The sequence below is a fragment of the Symphalangus syndactylus genome, chromosome 9 (genome assembly GCF_028878055.3).
Source record: "Symphalangus syndactylus isolate Jambi chromosome 9, NHGRI_mSymSyn1-v2.1_pri, whole genome shotgun sequence".
Taxonomy (NCBI): domain Eukaryota; kingdom Metazoa; phylum Chordata; class Mammalia; order Primates; family Hylobatidae; genus Symphalangus; species Symphalangus syndactylus.
In genome coordinates, this window is record NC_072431.2 from 79,930,153 (window position 1) to 79,955,205 (window position 25,053).

The 25,053-nt window shown below is 45.6% G+C and overlaps 1 protein-coding gene across 15 annotated transcripts in view; it reads left to right on the forward strand.

Moving 5' to 3' along the window:
- The window catches only part of GRB10 (growth factor receptor bound protein 10), a 204,259-nt gene that overhangs the window by 97,641 nt on the left and 81,565 nt on the right, over positions 1-25,053 (forward strand). For all 15 annotated transcript variants that reach the window (XM_055293144.2, XM_055293137.1, XM_055293145.2 and 12 more), the window contains one exon: positions 21,379-21,601. In XM_055293144.2, coding sequence (XP_055149119.1) covers positions 21,379-21,601 — 223 coding nt within the window. The remainder of the gene's footprint in view (positions 1-21,378; positions 21,602-25,053) is intronic.

Here is a 25,053-nt window from a genome sequence, read left to right on the forward strand (position 1 = left end):
TTGAATGTTTGTTATCTAAACCTATAGCAGACAGGAAGGAACAGAAGCCCCTGGAAATTCCTGTAAGTTCACCTCAGTAAGAGGTGGTTTTGGCAGTGGCATAGTATTGGAAGAGAGAGGCCAGCAAAAGGAGCCGTTAGAACTCAACGGAGTCCAGCAGGGTGAGTCCATTTACCTGGGAGCAAATAGCATTACACTTCATTAGCCCAGTGGACATCAATCATGCTCAGAGAGAGGACTGAAGTTCTTTGCCCCCTGCTTAAGAAAGAAAGCAGCCAAGAGGATGATGTACGATATGTACAAGAGGGAAAATGAAAATAGGTCCTCTTGCTGGAAGGTGTGTTACTCTCACTCCCTAGAAAACTTACTGATCCAGGATAATGCCTGCCTCAAAAGTTTTGCAGTTGTCCAGAGATAGGGTGTTTTGTTATCAGTAATGTGTGATTTTGATGTTGATACATTAGCCTGGAGCAATTTATGGCACAACTAGTTTGAAAATGAATAGGTGATGAGTTTGAAATTTGAGGAAGTCGACTTATTTCACTCTGAGTATTTTTCTTGATTTATTTCCCAAGAATATTTGCAGACCTTTGAGGACGAGGCAGTGTGTAGGCAGTGGGGAGAAGTCATGGTCTGAGCAGGTGGTGGGGGACACATCAAGTGGGTCGCACCCTGGGAGGATGCAGAGGTGTGTCCCAGGCACAGGGAGGGAGAGAGCCCAAAGCTCTCAGGATCTGGGGGCTTCCCAATAGCAGAGAGGTTAGGAGCTGAGAGAGGGAAGGAAGACATGCATTGTCAAGTTTTTAGAGATTGATAGTCTACCTGCTATCATGGCATTCCTCTTGGGGTGAGAAATGTGTTTTTGTTATTGGCTTATTTATAGTTTCTCAATGTGCCTATAATGTGGTTATTCTTACAATGGAAAAAAAAGTAATATAAATTAAAAATTTGAAATGAATGATTGTGCCATTACAGAGTACTCACCAAACTGCAGAATTTTCCTACTAACAGATACTCTGAGACCCCTGAGTTCAGTGCTCAGGGGAGTCTGAGGTCTCATCCCCAGGAAGACAGGCTTCGGTAATCAGTGCCAGCCTGTGGGTAGGTGAGGGATGAGTGGCTGCACGCACCACAGATTCTTCATCCTGTGAGATCTCACTTAGCCTAGTTTGGGTGGAGACAGGATCTGAGAATTTAAGTTATTGGCCAGAGTCATTCAAGATCATTCACTCTATTGAGAGATCCACTCTATGAGAGTTTGGCAGAGAGCCCAAAACTCATTTTTAGCATGTCCTTAGTCCCCTCAAATACCCCTTCGCAAATTGACCCTAGCCCCCTTCTCTTGTATTGTTATCAGTTAGTGGCCTCGTGATGGATTTCAGAGTTTCTGTTTTTGGTGTTGTTTGTTTGTTTGTTTTCGAGACAGTCTCGCTCTGTCGCCCAGGCTAGAGTGCAGTGGCGCTATCTTGGATCACTGCAACCTCCACCTCCCAGGTTCAAGCAATTCTTGTGCCTCAGCCTCCCAAGTAGCTGAGATTACAGACATGTGCCACGACACCTGGCTAATTTTTGTATTTTTGGTAGAAATGGGGTTTCACCATGTTGGCCAGGCTGGTCTCGAATTCCTTACTTCAGGTGATCTGTCCTGGCAGGGATTACAGGCGTGAGCCAGGATTGCAGAGTTTCTGACCATAGACTAAGTGGTCCCACCCACCCACTTCCCTCCATTCCCCAGAACAGAAGCCTTGCAGACTCTCTGCCCAGCTTTTTTTGTCTTCTGCTTGGCCAGAGACACTTTGTCGCTCCGGCTGGCTTCTCTTCTTTGCTGACTGCAACTGCTTGGGTCTCCCTTTCTCCTTGCTGGTGTAGCTGTTCTAGCCTTGTGGGCAGGGCACGCTATGGTCCTGCCTGAAAGTGGAGGCTGTGCTCTTCCAGCCTCTGTGCCTTCTGTGTCTGTCTCCTCTGCTCCATGTGTACCTCGGGCGCCCCAATCCTGTGCCTGTAAAGCACACACACTCATCATGCCTTTGTTCCGTCTGGAGAACAGGGCTGTGTGTGTGACTGTCGTAGTGAAGCCTCCTGAGCTGGAATCAAAACATTTTCCTTGATTGCTGGAGTCATAACCCAGGAAGTGTATGTAGTTCATTCTCTCAGATGGAGACATCCTACACAAACACTTGACTCCTGACTTGAGGAATGTCTTTCAGGCTCTGGAGTTCAGAGGTCCTCTCCAACCCATTACGGCTGTTTTCTGACTTTAGTTTCTTTAGCTTCTTCTCTTGGTTTTCTTTAAGCCAGAAATACTGGTTATAGGCATGCAGCTTTAATCTGTAGCAATGTGTTTGGTGCAATGCTTTCCTTTCTAGTAACAGGAGAAGTGTAGAAAAAAGGTTGGAGAATGGACTATTTCAGAAGCACCAATTTCTTAGTGGAGAGACTGTCAAGAGGAAAAGACCAAAACTAGAAAAGAATGCCAGTTATTAGAGAAGGTAAAATAGATCAAGAAAAAATTTTGTTTTTTTCCTCCGAGAAGCCATTCTGAGAGGCATTAGGTGCCGAGGGACATAGCCTGGCTTTGGGCTGGCTGTTTTTCTGTCTTTTGGTCTCTTCCAGCAATGCTCTTTGACTGGGGGTAAGTTAGGAATCACTTTGCACTTTAGATTCTTCATTTGCATGTACCCATCATGCATAATTATTGGCAAAAATAATGATGCTGATGACGACTTTGAGGCCTGTGCTAGAACCTCCCTGCATGTCTTATCTTCCTCATCAGAGCTACAGATGGGAAAACTGAGGCTGACACGTTTGATAACTTGCCCAGAAGTCACTGACAGGTGTTAACTCAGTGGTGGGATGGGAATCAAAGCCAAAGTCCATCTCAGGTTTTAATTTAGAGGAACCACCCTGCACACACCTATATGTATAAGCTGCCTGTGCGAGGCTGCGAGCATTATTTTATATATTGTATTTTTGCTTTTCTCCCTAGATCATACATTTCTTGAGGGCAGCACACATGTCTTACTTACTGTGACATATATACTGCCTGGTATATACCACAGTGTTCTACCATACTGCCTGGTCTAAAGTCATACTTCATAGATATTTAATGAATTCCTGAACTCATATGCCATTAATAGACTTGTGGGCTCCAGAAAGGTCCTGAGCCCCGCCTCTCCCCTCCTTGTGGGAAGTCCTGGTAACTCTAGGCAAGCAAAGGTAGAAACCAGTCCCCAACGCCCTGCCTTCCTGCTGTGCTTTACCATTCATGAGACATAGGCAGCAGTTTGGATGAGGGCATGATTGATGAGAGAACATGAACTTAAGTAGGAAGACAGCATGTTGTGTCATGATTCCTGTAACGTCCTCTTATCTAGTTCATCTTTTACTGTGTTATCCACAAAAAATCTTCAAGATTTTATTCATTATATATATACGTGTGTGTGTGTGTGTGTGTGTGTACACAGTTGTCCCTTGATATCTGTGGGAACCTCCTGCGAATGCCAAAATCCAAGGATGCTCGAGTCGCTGATATAAAATGGCATAGTATTTGCGTATAACCTACACATTTTCTCCCCTATACTTTAAATCATCTCTAGATTACTTGTAATACCTAATGCAATGTAAATGCTATGGAAATAGTTGTTACACTGCATTATTTGGAGAATAATGACGAGAAAAGTCTGTACATGTGCAAGTACACTCTGTTTTTCTTAATATTTTCAACCTTCAATTGGTTAAATCTGTGGATATGGGGGGCTAACTGTGTCTATGCAAAAGTAACTTTTGTTAGTATCATTTTCTTATGGTGAGACTGTGCTATTTCCAGTGGTAACTTTCTTTTTCTGAAACGCTCAGCACAGTCCTGAAAAGTAGTGAATGTTGGTCTCTGGTTGCACACTGATGCCAAAGTTGATGATAATTGTGATTTCTGTGACTGCCCCCACCCCAGACACTAAATGCCTTCTATTCGGGTTGAGATGCAGAAAAGCTAAGAGAAAAATCATCTATAATCCTTTTCCCACAAAATAACTAATGCCCATATTTTATTTCTGCCTTATGGAAATGGAGTCATGCCACACCAAATAATAGCATTTGTACATGTCATTAATGGTTATTCTGCAACCTACAGTTAAATTATGATAGTATAGTTTATTAGATAATGTCATGATTTCTTACCTTCATCTCTTTCTTACATGCTTAAGTGACTTCTCCAGCTGTAATAGTAGGTTCCTAACCTATTAAGAACTTATGCTTCATATTTTAACCCATTGAATCTACCTGTCATATGAGGTAGGCACTATTATTATCTCCATATTTATAGGGAAACTGAGGAAACTGAAGCCAGAAGTAGGGGAGTTGCCCAGATCACAGCCCTTGAGAGTGGCAGAGCTGGGATTTGAACCCAGGCTGGTGGGCTCTGGCCTCTAAGCATTTCATCCCTCTACTATTCTGCTTCTAGATTAGCCCTCCTTCCTTATCCAAGTCCACCAGTATTTTCTTTCTTTTTGATTCCTCAGATCGTTCCATGGCTCAAACTGAGATTTCAGCTGTAGGGATTGAGTTTTCCTTGGCCTTGAAAGCGGTAGATCGAATCCCTACAGTTGCCCCCCCTGCCTGGGACAGTGGTTTCCCTTTAATTGTGCTTATTCCTTCCTTTCCACTTTGAAGATCATTTGTCTTAATAAGGAAGATAGGAACAAAAAAGGCATTGAGGAGCCTGCGTTCTCTTTGTTTTGCCCCAGTGTTAGGCAAGCAGCAGACCTCTCCCTCCTGGTCCGTATTTGGAGCAGAACTGAAAAAGCCATTGTCATCCTTTGTAATTTTTCAAATCTCAGCTAGTCGGGGCCTTCGCCTTCCCCATGCTCTGACAGTTCACGCCACTCTTTTGTCTGGTCCCCTTTGGCAGATAATTGGACTCCATTAATGTTTCATGTTTCCTTTAGCTGTCAGGATGCTCGCAGCTCAATAGAGGGCTTTATCCCAGCAACTCTTTCTGTTCCCCTGGTGTGTTTGCTTTTCATCCCCTTGCTCCACAGTTTCCCTCTGTCTTTCATTCATTCGTTCATTCGTTCATTCATTTGTGAAACAAGTATCGGTTGCTTGTCTAGGCAATAGGAGGCCTGGGGCCCAGGCCCAGGGGACGCAGTGGTGAGCAGTGAGTCATTTCTCATTTAATGATCCACAACATATGGACTGTTTCCGTCCAAGGAATTGCAAATCCTTTTTAGAAGTAGCAGAGTACAACTTAGAAAGAAATAATTCTTTCATTTCATTAAGATCAATGATGAAAGAATACTTTTAAATTTCCCCTAGGTAGAAATGAGAATATTCTGTATCCTAAAATCCAATGTTTGTGTTATATTTTTCCACTGTATTGTACTTTGCCTAAATTAACCTTTTTTTTTCTTTTTCTTTTTTTTCTGTTTTGTTTGTTTGAGACAGAGTTTCGCTCTTGTTGCCCAGGCTGGAGTGCAGCGGCATGATCTTGACTCATCACAACCTCCGCCTCCCGGGTTCAAGAGATTCTCCTGCCTCAGCCTCCGGAGCAGCTGGGACTACAGGCATGCGCCACCACGCCCGGCTAATTTTGTACTTTTAGTAGAGATGGGGTTTCTCCATGTTGGTCAGTCTGGTCTCAGACTCCTGACCTCAGGTGATCCGCCCGTCTTGGCCTCCCAAAGTGCTGGGATTACAGGCGTGAGCCACAGCGCCCAGCCTTTTTTTTTTTTCTTTTTCCTTTTTTTTTTTTTTTTTTTTTTTTTTTTGAGACGGAGTCTCGCTCTGTCGCCCAGGCTGGAGTGCAGTGGCGCGATCTCGGCTCACTGCAAGCTCCGCCTCCTGGGTTCACGCCATTCTCCTGCCTCAGCCTCTCTGAGTAGCTGGGACTACAGGCGCCCGCCACGACGCCCGGCTAATTTTTTGTATTTTTTAGTAGAGACGGGGTTTCACCGTGGTCTCGATCTCCTGACCTCGTGATCCGCCCGCCTCGGCCTCCCAAAGTGCTGGGATTACAAGCGTGAGCCACCGCGCCCGGCCTTCTTTTTCCTTTTTAACCATAATTAACCAGTACTAATCAGCCAGCCTCTAGTCATTCCGGATAAGTAGAATGCTTCCTTATTTTGGCATGAGTTATCTTTCTTATACAATTTTAAACTCTATCCCCAAAGGAAGATGTCACACTAGAGAATTTCAGTTAGATTACAAGGAAAAAAAAAACCCTCTGTCATTTGCTACAGAATGTACTAGTATTGCCTTCAGAAGCAATTTAGCAAGGTTTCCAATATCACTTTTGTTAACATGGCTAATACTATATTCCCCACTATGAATTAATCCCCATCTCTAAGGAGGTCCTCAGAAATGTTAGTTTCTTACCTATGGGTAGACACTGTATGCACATTTGCAGTTAATCCTTACAGTGACCCTCTGAGGAGCAGACATTTCAGTGGTGTTTAACGCTCGGTGTTCAAGGGCGCCCCGAGACTCAGCACGTGTTGGAGCCAGGAGCCTGCCTTGTGGTCTCCCCACCCCCAGCTGTTTCCCTTACAACCTGCATGGACTGGCCACTAAACCCCTTTAACTTTGGATTCAGCCTGACCAAGAAAGTCTTTGATAGTCCTGAGTTGTTCAAAGGGTGAGGGGGCAATGACAAGAGGAAGTTAGTGCCCAGCCATTAACCTTCCCATCTTTGTGGATATATTTTTAAATGCACTGAAAAATAATTGCAGCAGGCCTCTAATCTACTTGTGTACCAAATGGCTGAAAGTACCTTTGCATAACTAGTGCTTCCTCTTGAGGACTCAGCATCCTGAATGAAGACTCCCTGCAGCACCCCAGCTACTGATGGGGGGGATCAGCTAGATTTCTGCATCATGGCAAAATGGTTTCCACACCTTGGAGTGGACGGGGCACTCCCAGTGACTCTAGACTCTGTTATTACTGAGGCTAATCCCCTGTGGGTATTTGAAGCAGGGAGTGGTTTCGGAGAGAGATGAAGGCAAGTTGTCTGGTTGGACCCTTCCTGGCCTCCACCCTCCAGCAGGAGCAGGCTCTGTGCATGGCCACCTCTCCTTGGTTGGGAGTACTTCCTGTCACAGACTCACAGTAAGCCCCTGATAACCTCCACCCCTGCTTCTGCTGCGCTCTGCAGCGACCTGGAATCCATCTTTCCCTGTTCACGTGCTTGCCCACAGTTTGGTTTCTGCCAGGTCTCACTCAACATCTGCTCCACCTCTGCTTCCCCTCACCCACCCCTGACCCCCACCCTTGTCACTGGCTGCCTGCCTCTGCACCTTCTGGCTATTTTATGTGGTTGTCAGATTTTTTTTTTTTTAAAACAGTCTAGGAATACCATTGTCTTCTCTGAGAGTGGGATTCAGTGGCCCTGGAGCGAGTCCTCACTCTACCCTTTGGCGTCTTCTCACGTCCTTCCTATACACACATCACCTGGGCCAGCTGCACAGACAGCTTGCTTTTCTGGAACCACTGTTTATTTTTGCCCTCCCCAGCCTTTGTCTATGGGTAGCCCCTAGCCAGGAATAATTTAACCTCTTTTGTGTGTTTAAGTTTCTCTCATTCTTTGATCCTGACAAAGATGACACTACCTTCTCCCTGGATGCTTCTCTTTCTCCCTCTGGCCATTAAAAGCAGCTGCTTCCTCTTTGGTATCCCGTGTGGCTTTTTACTTCTTCCCCAGACCTGTCATACTTCACTTTATTAAATTATCAAATACGTGTCTGTCTTTGCAGTTTATGTTCCTTAAGCCCAGGGATCATGTTGTCGTTTTTTAAATCTTTGGGAAAACTGTGAAAGGTGTTGGATTTGTAGTTAAACCAGAGGAGAAATCAAGTTTTACTCATGGCTGTGTGGTGCTGAGTGTGTGTTTTAGCCTTGCTGACCTTGGTTTTCTCATTTGTGAAATGTGGCTGATAGCATTTAGCTCATGGTTTGGCATAAAGCTACTTAGATGCCATATGTGAACATTTGGCATAGTGCTAGATTCTTGTACTGTTCCTCCCTCCCCTCCACGGTTTCTCAATCTGAACCACTCTTTTTCACCAGCATACGCTGCATTGAGCAGAACAGACGAGGAATACTTGTGAAATACAATACTGAATTTGGCTTTGTTGAGTGCTAAGTGTCTATACTCCTTGGAGATGTGAGCAGTAAGTACATGATGTGTCAGACACACTCTTATTTTCACCTTCCATTTGGAAATAGAAATCTTCCCAGGGCAGCGCCCAGCATCCCACCAAGTGCCAACTTCTCAAATTCCGTTGTGGTCTCTGCTGGTAGGATAAGGTACTGAGGGGGAGATTGACCTTATATCATGGGCAGCTGCTGTTCCGTAGAAGGACAGCAGATTTGTTGTTTTGTAGACACCATGCGGAAGCAGAGAAGAAAGTAGTGACACGCAAAATGGTGTCTTCCCTCCGGCAGGACCCGCAGATGCATGGAGCTGCATCCAGGGTTGAGTGGTGACATGAAAGGCTTGGGCTTGTGTGGGAAGCGTGCATGCAAGAGGCAGCGGGGGTTTCCCAGAGCAGAGAAGCCCAGGGCAGGCGTTGCATTCGCTGCACTTCCTGGACAGAAACACTATTGGGATGGGCAAGGCAGGATTGAAGGCAGAGGTGTGAAGGCTCGCCATAGAGGAGGGCTTGTTAAGTGTCACTCCTGGAGCCTGTGGAGGAGCAGGGAGGCCTGGCATGGTCAGGTAGAGTTGGTAAGGCCTGACTGCTGAGGAATGTATCCTGCCAATAGATTCCTGGGCCTGGAACAACTTTTCTTTGGACACATGCCATCCATTTTTGGAATAAGACAATCTGGCATTTATGTACCTGGTGGGTTACCCTCTGGGCCTTTTTCCAAGAAACTAAAAGATTGGAGATACAGCAGCCTCCAGAGAGTTTGGGAACTCTGCCTGGCTGTCTGGCTTTCGGAAAAATTCTACCGCTTGATTGACAGAAACTGATGAATCTATTTCCCACCTACTCAACTAACATATACTGAGCACCTGCTGTGTGCCAGACTCAGGGTAAGGTCATGAGGCAAGGGCAGCTCCAGCCTTATAGAAACGCAAGTTCACTGACAAAGGTCTAAATAAAAAAATAAAACTTAACATTTAGTGAGGAAAAAACTAAAGAAAATTATTAAAGTGTAAGGAGACAGTATGTGCAACTTTGGAGTTAGGCAGACTCTCCACTCTGTGTCTTGGTAGCCAAGTTATTGGGTGCCTCAGTTTCTTCCCCTGAAATATATAAAAATGCCTGTTTGGCTGGTATGGTAGGAAGATTAGGAATAGCTTGAACTATGAGAATTGCCTGGCATAGGATCTGGTACCTTGCAGGTGCTCAAAAAATGGTGGCTTTTGTTTGTCATGCTCATTAATAATGTGATGTTCTATAGAGAGAAACATAAAAATCATAACTTGAGTCTTTTCCTCTCTCATGACTCCCTACTGTGAAATCTCTCTCCCTGTGCTTGTCCCACACTTTGTTCATCAAAACCTGGAGCATCCCCTCTCCCTGGAGCATTGTTCAGAAGGCACCTCGTAAATAATTATCTTAAAAATAGTAAGCATTCATTTTGGAACTGTCTTAGTCTGTTCGAGTTGCTGTAAGAAAATGCCATCAACTGGGTGGCTTACAAACAACATAAATTTATTTCTCCCAGCTCTGGAGGCTGGGAAGTCCAAGATCAAGGTGCTCCCAGATCTGGCAGCTGGTGATGACTCTCCCTCTGCATCACAGATGGCGTCTTCTTGCCGTGTCCTCACATGGTGGAATGGGGAAAGGTCTCTCCAGGGCTTTATAAGGGCACGAATTCCATCATTTGGGTTCTACCCCCATGACCCAATCACCTCCCAAAGGCCCCACCTCCTAATACCTTCACTGTAGAGGTTAGGATTTCAACATACGAATTTTGGGAGAACACAGATATTCAGACCCTAACAGGAACTCTGTGCATTTTCTGAGTCCATCCCCGGAGACTGGGAATCAGAATGCCAGGTGCGTCTCAGGAACTGGTTTTCCCACCCCAGAAGTTCCTAGGTGGCCCCACGCATCTGGCAGTTTGAGGGTTACAGCTTTAGATCATCTGCCCCTTCAGGCCCATCTGGAATGTCCTGTTTTTCTGGTTAAACTGCATTTCCATCCACATTCTGGAAAACCAGCTTCTCTCTCCTGGGCATTTCAGTTTTTGGAGAACTGCAATTTCTTGGAATCGCCTGGTACTGTTCTCCTAGAATGACTTTTCTCATCCTGATGCCTTAGAATTCAGGCTCTTTTTAGAGCCGAATGCCCTCTACTTGACTGTCTTGCCTATAAACAGAGATCTCATTTTAAAACTCTTCTCTCTGCCAAGCAGTGTGCATAACCATCCTAGGAGAATTTCTGGCCTCTGGGATACTTTTATAAACTGGGAGCGTCATGAACTCTGCCAAGAAACTCTTCGTCTGAGGACGCACACTGTGCTCGACTCTGCACTTGCCTTGACTTCCCACTCATCCTTCACCTCTCTTGCAGAACGCTGGGGCTTGGGATCCCTCCTTTGGGCTCCAGTACCCCTTGCCCTTGGGTGCCCACTCTTTCTTTCCTACGGGATATGTCCACCCCCTCGTCTCTCCTTTACTTGCCGCTTAACTGAAGCAGGTTTTAGCTTCTTTGTGGAGGGAATTATTTTCCAGAAGTAGTAAAAACAGTTTCCTGTCCTTTCTTGCTATGTTATATTTAGCCTTGTAAATCGTTTTCCAAAGGTCGTTGCTTAAGACGTCACTGCATCGAGGTGGCAGGGATTTGTGTCTGTTTTGTTAACATCTATATTTCCAATACCTGAAGTGATGTAGTTAGTGTTCAGCAAATATTTGTTGAATGAAGAAAAATATCGGGTAAATGAATGGATTTTTAATTTATGGAGTTAAATCCACAGAATCATAGAGTGTGAACATTGGATGTGATGGTAAAGATTCCCCGGTGTCTAATTTACCTTTAAAAAATGGACTTTCTGAGAGCACAGTGCTAGTGAGTGACAGAAATTTGGACCATTACCTGGATTTTCCCTCTTCAATTCCAGTGTTCTCGGGCTAATATTTTTAGGGTTCATGGAAAATGAGAACCTTCCAGAATGACAAGTTATTTATATAGTTTCTTGTACTTCTGCTTCTCCGTGACTTTGATGTAATAGAAGAATTAGGAATTGAAATAAAAAGCCTGAGAGGAAACAGATCAAATGGCTAAGGAAGACTTGAGAAAGATACCGTTAATCCTTCGCTCTTTTTGGGTGATATTTTGTGGGTATGTTTCTCTGTCACTCCCGAAGTGTCTTTTGAGTAGTACAGATAGAAATTGCTTAGCTGAATCTATGCATATTAACTGCAGTTTTAGCTTAGGGTTTTGGTTCTTGCTGGGCAGGCTGTAATGTTTTGGTGGTGGAAAATTTGTTTCCTGTGTTGTATAGGCTCTATGGTGCAGAGTCCAGGCAGTCGTAAAGGGCCTGACGGGATCTTAGTAATGCCCAGGTGCTTCCTTGCAACAGTGTAGCAGGATGAAACCCAGGGAAGAGGAAACTTTACATGCTTTTCTAGGGGATGCTCACTGAACATTGGATGCCAGGTCTTTGATGAAATCACTAAGATGAATTGCTTTCCTTATTTTTTTTAAATAGAATTATTGTACAACTCCCTAAACCACAATTAAAAAAAATCTCACTGGAATCAAAGTACAGAGTGATTAATTATTACCTTACTTTTTTTTTTTTTTTTTTTTTGGTGATGATCGAGTTGCAGTTGTCTGGCCGCCAGGCTATCTGCATTTGGTTCTGAAGTTTGCCCTAGACTTTAGCCTTTGCTACCAGTTGTCCTGGGGAAATGGGTGAGGGGCTGTTGGCCCAGCTGTCTGTAAAAGGAGATAGACTTTCTACATTTTTGTAAGTTTAATTTAATGAGCCTCCGCTGGCAGCGGCACTTTGCATGTGTCATTAAAGATAAACAGTTTTTTAAAATCCCACCTGCCGTGGTCTGCAGGATTGGTGGGGAAGCATACACATTTATACTGAAAATTCTTATTTTTCTAGGAAGAGGAATCTATGTTTAGTGTAACTTAGGAAATGACCAGCCTTGTCCTGGTCCTTTAACAAGCCAATCTGCTTGGCATCACCTGGAGGGTAACCTGGGAACAATTCAATTTAAAAACTGTGTTTGTTTTTTAATTATTATTTTTAATTGTGGTAAAATACACCTAACACAATTTACCATCCTTACCATTATTTTTTATTTTTTGTTATTTATTCATTTTTTTGAGATGGAGTCTCGCTCTGTCACCCAGGCCAGAATGCAGTGGCGCGATCTCAGCTCACTGCAATGTTCGCCTCCCGGGTTCAAGTGATTCTCCTGCCTTAGGCTCCCGAGTAGCTGGGATTACAGGTGCACACCACCACACCTGGCTAATTTTTGTATTTTTAATAGAGACAGGGTTTCGCCATGTTGATCAGGCTGGTCTCGAACTCCTGACCTCAGGTGATCCACCTGCTGCGGCCTCCCAGAGTGCTGGGATTACAGGCGTGAACCACTGCTCCCAGCCCATCCTTACCATTTTTAAATGCACATTTTAGTGGCATTAAGAACGTTCACATTGTTGCACAACCATCACCACCATCCATCCATAGAACTCTATTCATCTTGCAAAAATGAAACTCTGTACCCATCAAATAAATAACACCCCATTTCCTTCCCCAGCCGCTGGCCACCACCATTCCACTATCTCTAGGAATTTGACTACTCTAGGGATCCCATGAGCAGAATCAGACAGTGTTTGTCCTTTTGTGTCTGGCTTACTATGTCCTCAAGGTTCTTCTGAGTTCTAGTGCGTTTCAGAGGCACCTTCCTTTTTTGTGGCTGAATGATATTCCATTGTGTGTATATGTGCCACATTTTCTTTATCTGTTCATCTGTTGAGGGACACTTGTGCTGTTTCTGCCTTTTGGTTGTTGTGAATAGTGCTGCTGTGAACAAGGGTGTACGATTGTCTGTTCAAGTCCCTACTTTCAATTTTGGGGGGCATATACCTGCTTTTACTTTTTAAAAATAGAACAAAGAAAGAAAAACAAATTTGTATTTCTTCTAAGCTTTGAAGATATTTAATTATTGAATATGAATAAGCCCAAATTTCCCCATTGCAACATTTCAGTGTGAGCATTGAGATTTAACAGATTTATGTTTCCCTCCCCTTTGAATTGGACCAGAAACTATATGCTGACAGTTACTAATTAATAAAAACCATTTTCTGTCATGAAATCTCATTCCTTAGGCCACCTTTCCTCTCTGATTCAAATATATTTTCCAAAGTGTAAATACTCATTTCTGATTTAAAACTTTTCAAACCACTGCTATAAAATGACAAGCCAGAAAGTACAGAAACAAAGTAGTATATATATTGGTTTTTAACTTGTCAAATACTTAACTGGAAATACTAAAGGCCTGAAAGATAAAAAGCAAAAATGGGGGTCATCCCTTTGTTCGGGTGATGTTGAGCCGACATGATCACTGATTTTCAAATACTGTTACCAATCCTTTTCACACACTTAACCAAAAACACCAAATAGCAGATATCATGGCTCTGACCCTGCCTGAGGGCACGTTAATAACTTTTCCCACCTAAATCCCAGAGCCTGGGAAGACGTCAGCAGAGGTGTAGGCCAAAATGAGCAGAGCCTAGCAATCTACCCAAACAGATGCAAAGGCAGGCTGCCACCTGCCAAACTCTCTTCCTCACTGGAGTGACTTGCCACACCCTGGACAAAGGGGTCAGGGGGTCCTAAAATTGCTGTGTTTAGCCAACTGCTCCAGGCGTTCTGAGGTGAGCTACCATCCCTTCTCAAGGGTCTCTGGATTCCCTTATGCCCTTCAGGTCCCTTCCCAATATCTTGGTTCCCAAGGTGGCCAGTGCTAGGGGGCAACAGAAACATTGGGTTGAGTGGGTGGCAGGGCTGCCTCCAGCCAAGGAAAGCAAAGCCCCCCCACCATCTCCTGCTCTGTCTCTTCTAAGGATCACCTGACACACTCAGGATTCATCAGCCAGGAGCTCAGAGACTCCTCCGCCCAGCACTGACACACCCAGAGTCAGAAATTCTATTAGGTTGGCAGCCCTGGCTGGTGATATTAAACTCCTACCAGGCGCAGAAGCAGGAAGGCTAGGGCAAAATGACTTAAAAGGGGAAGTTACACCTCACATGGAAGGCAAGGGTGCAGCCCCCATGAAACATGAAAAATGCAAATGGAAACTTGAAGAAAGCATATCAAATGTTTACTTTCGCATTTTGAAGGAGCCCCGTAAACTCAAATACACTCAGATGCCCAGGCAGTCTTTTCAGTGCTTCATGGCAGGCTCCGTGTGCACACAGAGGAAAGAGGCTCATAAACCAGATTATTTTGGCAACAGAATCATTTCCTGGTTGTTTCGTTGTAAGAATCCTCTCTCCTTCCACAAGGGAGATATGATTTTAGCAGCTCATTTGTAAAATACAGATTTTTCTCTATCCACTGTTAACAGTCACATTTTCAAGGAAACAAAGAAGAAAGAGTCTGGAGAGCCTCAAGGTTGGGCCGCATCCTGGGAGCCATAAACACCATCGCTCCTCGAGTTGGGACTAAGAGGAGGCCGGAAGACTGGAGCAGCTTGCCTGAAGTCCAAAAGGGTCAGGAATGCAGCTCAGGGCTCTCTGCATATCCAATGGTAGTCTTTGGGGTAGAGCCAGAGGCTTCTCCGTGGAGGGGCTCCTCTTCTTGTCTCCCAGCCTTCTGCACCCTGCCAGGCAGTTCATGAGCTGTGCTTGCTCTGTGCCTCATCTTCATGGTTGTAGACTGGGATTTGGCTCTCAGTTGCTTCTTGGTTGCTTTGAATCTAAATAGCAGCCACAGATACTTAAACACTCAAAGGGTGGGGTAGTGCTTTATTTAGAAAGAATGTGTATATTTAAATGTAGCTTTAAGGAGAGCAGAGGACAGATTTTATGAAAGCAGAGAATCAGTAGTCTCCATATTTTGTGTTATCTGTAGAATTGTTGAGTAGGGCCCTGGATCTGTAAGTCATGTTGGTATCTTCTTGGAGCAGAGTCTGGATGGAGTTTCAAGGTAGCAGAAGAAAATGCCCCTGCCCTCAGGGAATTGGATATAGGATTAATATGCATGCAGCCTTCCTGGATACACTAGCCTGCATTTGTCTTAGGAGAAGAAAAAAAACATTCTAAGAAAAATAACTAAGAAACCACCTGTAAATAGTAATCAGGGAACAAGTGAGTGTAGCCTCAGCAAACTGAGAGGATCCTCGTGATTTTAGCTTTGTCTAACTATGTTATGCCCAGGATATATGTTTATTTTTGTCCATTTTATGTCATCACGAACTTTGAATATGCTTTGGATGGCGATTCTGCCCATGTGGCCTGTGGGTCCTGGGAGTCGGAGTGGAGACTTCTGAGTCTCCATAGGCACCAGCACTGATTGGAGCCCTGCCACTGCCCATTAGCATAGGCCACGACTCTTTTGCTGATGTGTCTGTTCATAATGAAAAACCGAAAAACATATAGTCTTACAAATTGTTAAATTCATCAGTTTATTGATAGGCGTTTTCTCAATCACTAGAGACTGAAAATGCTGGTTCCCCTTCTCTTTTGTGAGCTGGGTAGAGAGAAGAGAATGCCATTTTCGACAAAGGTTGGGAGAAGGAGGTTTCTCTTGTAAACCCTGAAAGCCAGGAGTTATGTCTGTGTAGCTCTTTCTAGGTACAAGGATATTTATATGCATTTGCTGGACAGACTAATTCTAGGGATTTTATTTTCTGCCTCAAATCCTGCCTGTGTGTAGGAACCCGTGAAATAAAGCATTGATTCCATTTGTTTTTTTATTTGGAGTTGTGGTTAGGTGGTTTGCTTTTGTGTTTGCTGAGTATCTTTAAATATCATAAATATGATAGAGAATAATACTCTAACCGTATAATACCTGGTTTTCTTGTTCTACTTATGTCCAAACTCTATATATGGAAAATTAAGTGCATGTGACTAGAATACATGAGAATAGAAGATGAATTGTTGTGCAAAAAGATATTTCAGTAGAAGGTTAAGTTATATTTGCACAAAGTTTTAATTGGTTAGAAGTTAACAGAAATTGCTTGCCAAGTGAACATGGTCTAGTGGAAAACACTTTTGCAGCCTGACCTTCACTTCTTTTCTAGATAGAAATGTGTAAGGACTTTGGCTTTTGCACATGTGTTAGAGACTTTTCATGTAAAGTGCCATTTATTTTTTTCTTAGGGACTGAATCTGCTTTGACTTAATGATGTACCCCCACCCCAGCTGTTTATGACTTAACAGGGTATATCTTCCATATGAAAATGGGGGAAGGGGGTAGTGGAGAAAGCTCTGAAGGCATCACACACTGATGGATGCTTGTGTAGATCTGTGAAGAAGAGATCGTAATGGACACGTCCTAAACACATGGTGCAAATAACATGTCCTTATGGTGCCAGATCATTTAGTAAAATGAATCCGGTATCATCTTTAATCCCTAAACAATGTAAAGAAGACACTAGATGGTGCTGTAAACTAAGAAATGTATTGGTGAAGGCGGTGAGGTGGTGCTAGAAGTTAAATCCTCTGTCTCCAGAGTTTCTCTGTCCTCCTTGCCTTTTCCTAGTCAGCACACCTAGGGTGCTGTATGGAAGACATTTACTTGTGATGATTTATAAGCCCAATGCAAATGTGTTTCCCTGAGTTTATATCTATTTTAAAACTAAGCCAGCCTCAGTTTGCTAATGACAGTGAAACTAGATGAGATGTGAATTTGAGATCAGACAAGCTACTCAAATAGTTGGGGCAAAGTTAATACACAGTTTTGGATGGGGTTGTTTAAAGAAGGAAAATAACTATTAATAACGTGATTGACAGCCATGTTGTTTGGCCTATATTTGTGCAGAAAACACATTCTTATAAATCCGTGTGAAGTGAAATTTTATATATAAAATTATTTTTTTCTTCACCTTTCACTTCACCCTCCCAGTGGGGCAGCCCCATGGAAAATATTTCGGTGTCAAGTTAACATTAAATAGACAATCTGAATATTCACTGCGAGAAGCATTTGTTTACTTGTTTCTCCCACTTCTGTTACGTCGCAGAAGGCCTTTCACAAATGGGTGATTATTGATCCACTTGGATTCATGGGACCAGACAAGAATTTTGCAATTGACCACACGCACAGAGGTGGCACACAGTCCTTACTGAGGTAGACCAGCTGACAGAATAAACGCCATAGGGATGCTTGTAAGAACTCAGTGTGATTTCAGTCATATCTTAATGTAGTAATTAAAAAAAAATTGGTGTAGAATATGAAAAAGTGTCTTCTTTTGAATCAAACCTTTAAAACCCCTGTTTGGAAGATTTAACTGTCGCTCTTCGTTGGAATTTAGTGAAGCTTATAAGTCAGAGAACCATAAGTGATTTTATTATCTAAACAGATAAAATGCTAATGAACCCCACAGGACATTTTATGGTTGTTTCTAAGGTATGGCATTTTAAATTTTCTAAAAAGTTTTATTTTTGCTCTAATGGCTCTGGAAAGTATGAAGGTTTGAAACATCCAGATAGAGTGGTTGGATTCAGTTTATGAAGATTATAACCTATTGAGTTATCAGATTGACCTGGCTTTGTTGAAAATATTCATGATTGAATGTATTAAAGTAGAAAGTAGTTGTACAAATAATCCACCTCAGAGGAGAGTAAAAGCATTTTGAGGACACGTGTTGCATTTATATTTTGGCATCTGTTACCTTATATTTACTTTGAATAATGACAGAATTACTTTGCATTTGACCTAATTGCAGAGATACGACCCAGGAATGATCTGGTTGACTGACAGAAGGCTTAGCAGGAAAAGGACGGGAGACCCCGCGAGCTGCCTGCCTGGGGAGCACAGCCAAGGGCTGTTGGGAGTGCATAGACATAGCTGCACATGAAAATTCCCCAGAGGGAATGAAAACATGTTATTTTCCTAGAAGAGAACAGTCCCAGAGTAGGAACTGTACCACTGTTTAATTTCCAAAGCAGGATAAAAGCCTGGCATTGAATTGGCAGAGTGGCCCCACAACACACGTGTTATGTGTGTGCAAGTGTGTGCATGTGTGTGGACATGTTTGCATGTGTGCACGTGTGTGGCATTGAAACCAACCTGCATCACCCAAGACTGACTATATACTTACAGTGAACTTCGTGTTTTAGCCAGTGTTGACTTTTAGATGGCCCACTGAGATAGAAATATTGAACTGTTAATATGGTAAATTAAGAGTGGCACTCGTGCTAATTGTTTTGCAGAGCTTCAATTAAGCAGCTATTCCCTGTGAGCTAAATAGGAGTATAGGAGATGAGTGGGTGCATGATGCATATGTCCTAGAACTTTCCTGAAGCCCCAGATTCGTGGTCTCCACTATAACTTTTCCTCAAGATGAATGCAGCAGTCTCAATAAATACAGAACTGAGGTCTTGTCTTTGGCAGGCAGAGTTCTCTGGACAGCAGTTTTCGCTCCAGCAGTTGACAGTGAGGCTCTCCTCTCCCTAAGGCCACAAGCCTTCTGGGCCTCGGGGAGCTCAGGCAGGTACAGGCCTGCCCCTCCAGGGGTCCTGATTTTTTGCCAACCAACTCTTTGCCACCCCACCTCACCCCAGCTATGAGCAAGAGTTCGCCTGCTGACTCTGAGTGTTCTTCCTTGTGATTAATTATTGATTATGCAGTAATTATTAATTATTGATTCAGCACTTTGTCCTTTTAATATCTGGCCAGGATTAATATTTGACCACTCACAACCCGAACTATGGCAACATCTCTCTTCTTCCCTCCTTCCACACAGATCCTGGGCACACAGGGCCCTGCTTGCTGCGTTTTAGCTGCTAATTTCACCCAGTCCGCGTCTACGGATCCATCTGACCCCTGTTTTTCTAAGGCAACCTTTCTCTTCCAGCCTGATGCTCCCCAGCCCCTGCCTTCTCCCCTGGCCCTGGTTTGAATGTGGCCTCTGTTCTTCCAGCAAGAGCTGTGCTGGCCAGGCCTCAGTGATCTCATCGCTGCCATTTCAGCAGCCTCCCTTCTGTCCTCACCCCTCCCTTCTATCTGTCTGTCTTCACCAGAATCTTGAGCATGATCTGGCTAAACCCTGCTCGTACTGTCTACCCACCCCAGAAGCCCAAGTACTACCCCCGGGGTGACCCTGCCCCCTCCATACCCCCTCTGCACTACTGTGGTTGCCCAGGACCTCTGTCCCTCCCTATTGTTGTTTTGTTTCCTTATGACTTGCGTTGTTATGCCCTTTAGCCTTGAGAGATGAAGGGAGCCCTTTAAAACAAAGGCCTTCCGAGCCAGAGGGCAGAGTGCCCCTCTGGAGCTTCTGTGAGGAGCACACACCTGGTAGGAGAGAATGAGGGATGCAAAGCTTGTTTTCAATACCGCTTATGTGACCTTGGGCAGGTGATTTGATTCCTCCAGGCCTATTTCCTCAGCTGTTAAGCCAGGTTAATAACGACCACTTTTTGTTATTTTGTAAGAAATAGATGAAATAGGGCTAATAAATAACGTCTTCCTGTTTACTGTGTGCCAAGCTCTGTTATAAAGCAGATAATAACTAACCTAGTCCTTACAACCCCCTGGTGGGGTGGACACTATTGCTAAGCTCATGTTAGAGTTGAGGACTCTTAAGAAATAGGAAGCCCATGTCCCGGGCCCTGGTCCCAGAGCTAGTAGGAGCAGGGCAGGGTGAGCAAGTTTGCAAGTGCCAGTCTCTGCTTTCCTTCCTACCAATGCAGCCTTTGGTAGGAAGAGGGTCTTGCTGTCTGTGACCCTGTGTGTTAAGTGGGTGTAACTTGCAGCTATTCTGGGAGCAGAAGAGAGGACGAATTATGTGAGCTTCCATCATTATTTGCCATGTTGTCAAAAAGTGAAAAATCTAAAAATGCAAAAAAAAGGAGTCAATGTTATTAGAATGTATTGGGTTACACATACAAAACTCACTCAAATTAGCTTAAGCGCAACAACAACAAAATTATTGTATGGATGCAAGAATGTTTTACCAATCTTCCCTGAGCAGGAATGCAGCCAGGCCTTAGAAAGCACCGGAAGCTGAGCAGCAAGGCTGCCCAGAGCCGGGCTGCACAGCCCTAGCTCCTGGCTCCCTTTCCCCATCCCACCCCAACCCCTCCCCATCTCCATGTGCTGGGTTGCAGCCCTAGGTCTCTGTTTCTCTGGAGAAACAGACCCATTAAATAGGCTGTATACAGAGAGAGACACACGTGTTTTAGGAATTGGCTCATGACACTGTGGAGGCTAGCAGGTCGAAAATCTGCAGGGCAGGCTGGCAGGCCGGACATCCAGGGAAGGGTTGCAGCTCTGGTCTGGAGGCAGAATTCCATCTTTCCCTTTGGAGGCCGATCTTTTTCTTCTATTCAGGTCTTCAGGTGATGGGCTGAGGCCCTCTGACATGAGACAGAACAATCTGCTTTACTCAAAGTCTATGGTTTAAATGTTAATTACATCTAAAAAATACCTTCACAGCATCTAGTCTAGTGTTTAGCTAAAACCTGGCACCATGGCCCAGCCAAGTTGGCACATAAAACCAACCATCACAGTCTCTGCGTGCTCATTCCTCCCTTTTTAAAGTGCATTTTCTGCCACTTGCTCTCTCACTTACTCTCTGTGCCATTGTGGCTTCTCTCTCTGCATCTGCCCCATGGCTTCCTCTGTGAAGATGGGCTTCTTTCTGCACTCTGGCCAATCGAGAGGATGGGTGGGCACCCGAAGCCCTCAGGCATGTGTCGTAGCAGCAGCCACACACAAACCCCTGCCACAGTGTCAGCCCCTACTTAACCTTTCTGAGCTGGAACCAGTGTCAGTGTTGGGTGCTGCTCTGTTTCTGTCTCTTGTTTCACTTCTGGAATCCCAGGGAGGGGAGAGTCCTGATCCTGGGAGACACCTGTGATTCAGTCAGCTGAGTCTAGGCCAGTGGGGTCGTGCTATGCAGCTGTGGCTGTGTGCGGCCTACCAGAGGGGGTGGGGAGGAGAGAAGCAGGTGCTGAAGGGAGCTGAGCAGATGCTCTGAATGGCTTCTCCTTGGAGACAGGTAGAAATGCAGCCCAGCTCTAATGACTGAATTGTCTCTGGAATGTCAATCATGATGAATACATGTAATACGCATGCTTCCATACAGTCATACTTGTCTCGGTGTTTCCCCTCTACCCCTTACATAACATTTGAAAAATAGGATTGAGGTTTGGAACCTGATCACCAAGATGTACATTTGGGTTTGATTGCTCTCCATTGTTAAAGTTTCTTTTTTGCTCTTGCCTTTTTCTGTGCAGAGGATGATGTGGACCTGGAAGCCCTGGTGAACGATATGAACGCATCCCTGGAGAGCCTGTACTCGGCCTGCAGCATGCAGTCAGACACGGTGCCCCTCCTGCAGAATGGCCAGCATGCCCGCAGCCAGCCTCGGGCTTCAGGCCCTCCTCGGTCCGTCCAGCCGCAGGTGTCCCCGAGGCAGAGGGTGCAGCGCTCCCAGCCTGTGCACATCCTCGCTGTCAGGTAGGTCCAGGCCTCGTGGGCAGAGCCTTCTCCAAGGGTGAGAGCTGTCGGCAGGGACACTGCTCTCTGTGAGTTAAATGGTGTTGGGGGGAATAGTGTTGGTCTTGCAAAATCAAGAGGCAGATACATTCCTTTGATGGGATAATGGATACACTGAGTGTGTGCAGTGTGACGCCCTTGGGTTGAACTTTGTAGCCGGTTCAATTCCAGTACCTTTTATTGAGTGCCTGCTATGTACAAGGCACTATGCTAGGTAGAGGGATACGCAGGAAAACCACCAGAGGAAAAATCTCTGGAAAGATTGGAAGAACAGCCATGGAGCTGATTGCATGCCCCAAGTCCTCACTACCCAGAGTAGGGACGGGAGGCTAGCAGCTGCAGCACCCCCTGGAGCTTGTCGTGCAACCCCAGATCTCCCTGATAGTTGCATTTTGCCACATTCCTCTGCTAATTCAGGGGTAGGCACATCTCTGTGGAAACAGGGAGGCTGGAGGGAGGAACGTGCTGGGGACGTTGAGGGAGGTTCCCGGGAGGTAGGATCTCTGAACGGATGTCAAAGGGTGGTAGGAGCTCAGACAGATGGAGGCAGAGGTTTTGTGAGCAGAAGAGATGATGCAGATGGGGGCCGGTGCTGAAGCACTTTGTGTGCCCTTTTCAGGAGCCACGTGGGAAAGAGTTCTGGACAGGCGTGTGAAGGGGCTGGGTTTGGGTTTTGACATCAGCATTCTGGTTGCCAGGGGTCGTGGAGGCAGTGGTAGAGGGCAGCAGGGTTGGCAGAGCATGGCCGGTTTGGAAGCGGTCTCAGGAGCCCCCAGATGGGAGATGATTGTGCGCTGCCTGAGGATGAAAAAGGAGGGGGGATTTGAGCACGTTGCTGAGGAGGAGCAGCTGCGTTTTGCCAGCACTTGAATTTTGCCAGGGCTGTGAGGAGACAGAGAGTGTGTGGAGGGTGACTTGGATTTTGTCTCGAGTGCCTGGGAGGAGGGTGTCTAGAGAACGGTCATGTTGAAGGGGAAAGTGCTGAGAGCACCTTAGACATTCTGAATGAAGATCTTTGTAGAATCAAGCTGAGAGCCAGGGGCAGCCCTCAAGGATCCGCCTGTCTGCCCTGCCGCAGTCGGGATGGCGTGGGGCTCCGTGGGACCCTGCCTGCCTCTCTGGGCCTTCGCAGAGGATGTACAGCCATCTCTGCTGGGACTGCCTTTTGCCCTCACTGGCCTCTGTCAGGATGGGGTTCTGGTGCCTTCTGTCTCAGCACCCCATCTTCCGGGGAGCTCCATTCATTTCCTGGGATCTTCCTTGCTTCTGGAAACTTCTGAGAGTTTTCTTTGTGGTCTGACATCTTGGGTCTTCTGCAGCCCAGATAATCACCTTGCCCCAGGTGGCAGCTGTTTCATATGGAGGGGAGAGGGTGCAGCGGCCCTGGCGCCCGTGGTCAGCTGCCTCCCCAGCTTCCCACCCCGGCTTCCCCTCTGACTTCTCACTTTTTGTCATATTCATTGATGCTGAATGATGCCTGTCCCAGGGTTTGTTCGACTTTGCTCTTTGAAGTGTGACCCCTTGTGCTTAGCTCCTGAGGAGTTAAGTCTGGTGGGAGAGCTGTTTTTCTCTTGGGAGCATCTCTTGGGAGCATCACAGTAGCCTTGGGGAGTGCCTGGGAATATGGAGTTGCAGTCGCATGGCGAAGGTGCCCGAGGGTGGGCTGGAAAGCCAGAAGGCCTGCCTCCCTGCTGGAGTAGTTGCCCAGGACCCTTGAACCTCGAGTTCTGGCTGAACTCTCCCATATGTGCCCCGGGGCTACCTGCGCTAAGTCCCCGGGATGGAGGGGCAGGCTTGCTCTGTGGGACAGCAAAGCCCTCTCCCTACAGGGTCACAGGCGCTGTTCCTTGGGCCCAGTGTCTTCTCACTGGTATCCTCTCAGATAAGTAGTTTTGTTTCTTACTTTCAGGTGGATTAAAAAAAAATGTGGAGATCAATCTAGAATCACCAAAGATTATTTTGTGAAGTGAGGCCATTTGCTGAGTGCTTACTGTGTGCGGATGCTGATGAGCTCCTCCTTGTTATCAGTACCCTCGGAGGGAGGCGGTGTGGGTTACCCTCGCTTCCCAGGTGAGGAAACCGAGGCACAGCGGCGCGCTAACTGGGCCCACCACATCAGGTGGGAAGTGGCCATGGAGCAGGCTGCTGGGTACCGGGGGGCCACGGAGCATGGTCCACGCTGCAGAGGAACTTCCCAGGGGCTGCCATGCAACCCGAAGGGAGCTGAGGGGCAGGCAGGGAATGGCAAAGGAGACGCTTGGGAAGGGCAAGAAGGCCTCACACATAGGAAAGCTGAAAGCTGAGCCGATTCTGTACAGAGAAGGAACCCAGGCTTTTGAGAGTGCAAGGGCCATGCATGTGTTGTAGACAAACGCAAGTGGGCCAAGGCACAGAGAAGAGGGACCCGCACCTCGCCCGCCAGCTGTGCAGTTCCCGCCACCATCCCTGACGTCCCTAAATCTCAGCACCCCTCTCCATAGTCACTGTCCCTTCTATTGTGAGCCTCTTCGTGGGGATTTTTTGTCTTTGTGTGATGTCCCTTAGTCTTGCCTTAGGCAATGTCTCTGAGCCGCTTTAAAGTCAATACAGGACTTTTTAAAATGCTCAGAACAACCCAATAAAGAGAGAAGCTTTTGTGGACACTAAAACATCAGATTATCTTTTCGGGGTGAAGTCACTGGCTAGAAGCCGTGGATGGGAAAGTGGCACTGGCCACCCATTTTATCCATCTCCTCCTGTATGAAAATGGCCAGACCTTTCAGTTGGATGCCTTGCCAAGGCTGAAGCTGTTATGGGAAGAGTGGGATTTGTTCGCAGTAAAAATAAACTTTCTGGCATGTAGTCAAACCATTATAGGAACGGCTGTCCTGTATTTCACAGCACTGATTCCCTTCATGCCATGTGAGTTCTCGTAATTTTAAATCCATGCATCATTTGCTGGTCTATGTGGGATAGTTAGCTGGATCTTCCTTTAAAAATAGGGAAAGTTGGTAAAAGAGAAAAAGTAAGACAGTCACAAAATGTGTTTCTGTAGTGGCAAATCTCCCGGGAAAGCTAACGGATTGTTGATTTTGTGAAATTGTAAAAATTGTCAAAAAAAATTACTTGAAGACACAGCCTATGATGGGGGTTTCTGAAGTATGTTTAAACATGGGGAGGGATTGGAAATGCTGAGTGAAGATAATGTGAGGTTTGCTCCCCTCTTCTTGAAGGTAGGAGGCTGCGAACAAGGCCGCGTGGCCTCAGGAAGGGTGGAGGAGGCTGTGTGCCCAGGAGTGCCCTGGAGGTGTGGGCCAGAAGTTACTCTACAGAGGGGAGGCGCCAGGCACTTGACATTCACTTTGACTTTGAACTTGATTTCTCTCCTGTTCACAGTTGCTTCTGATTCATCATACTGTGTGTGTGTTGCATAG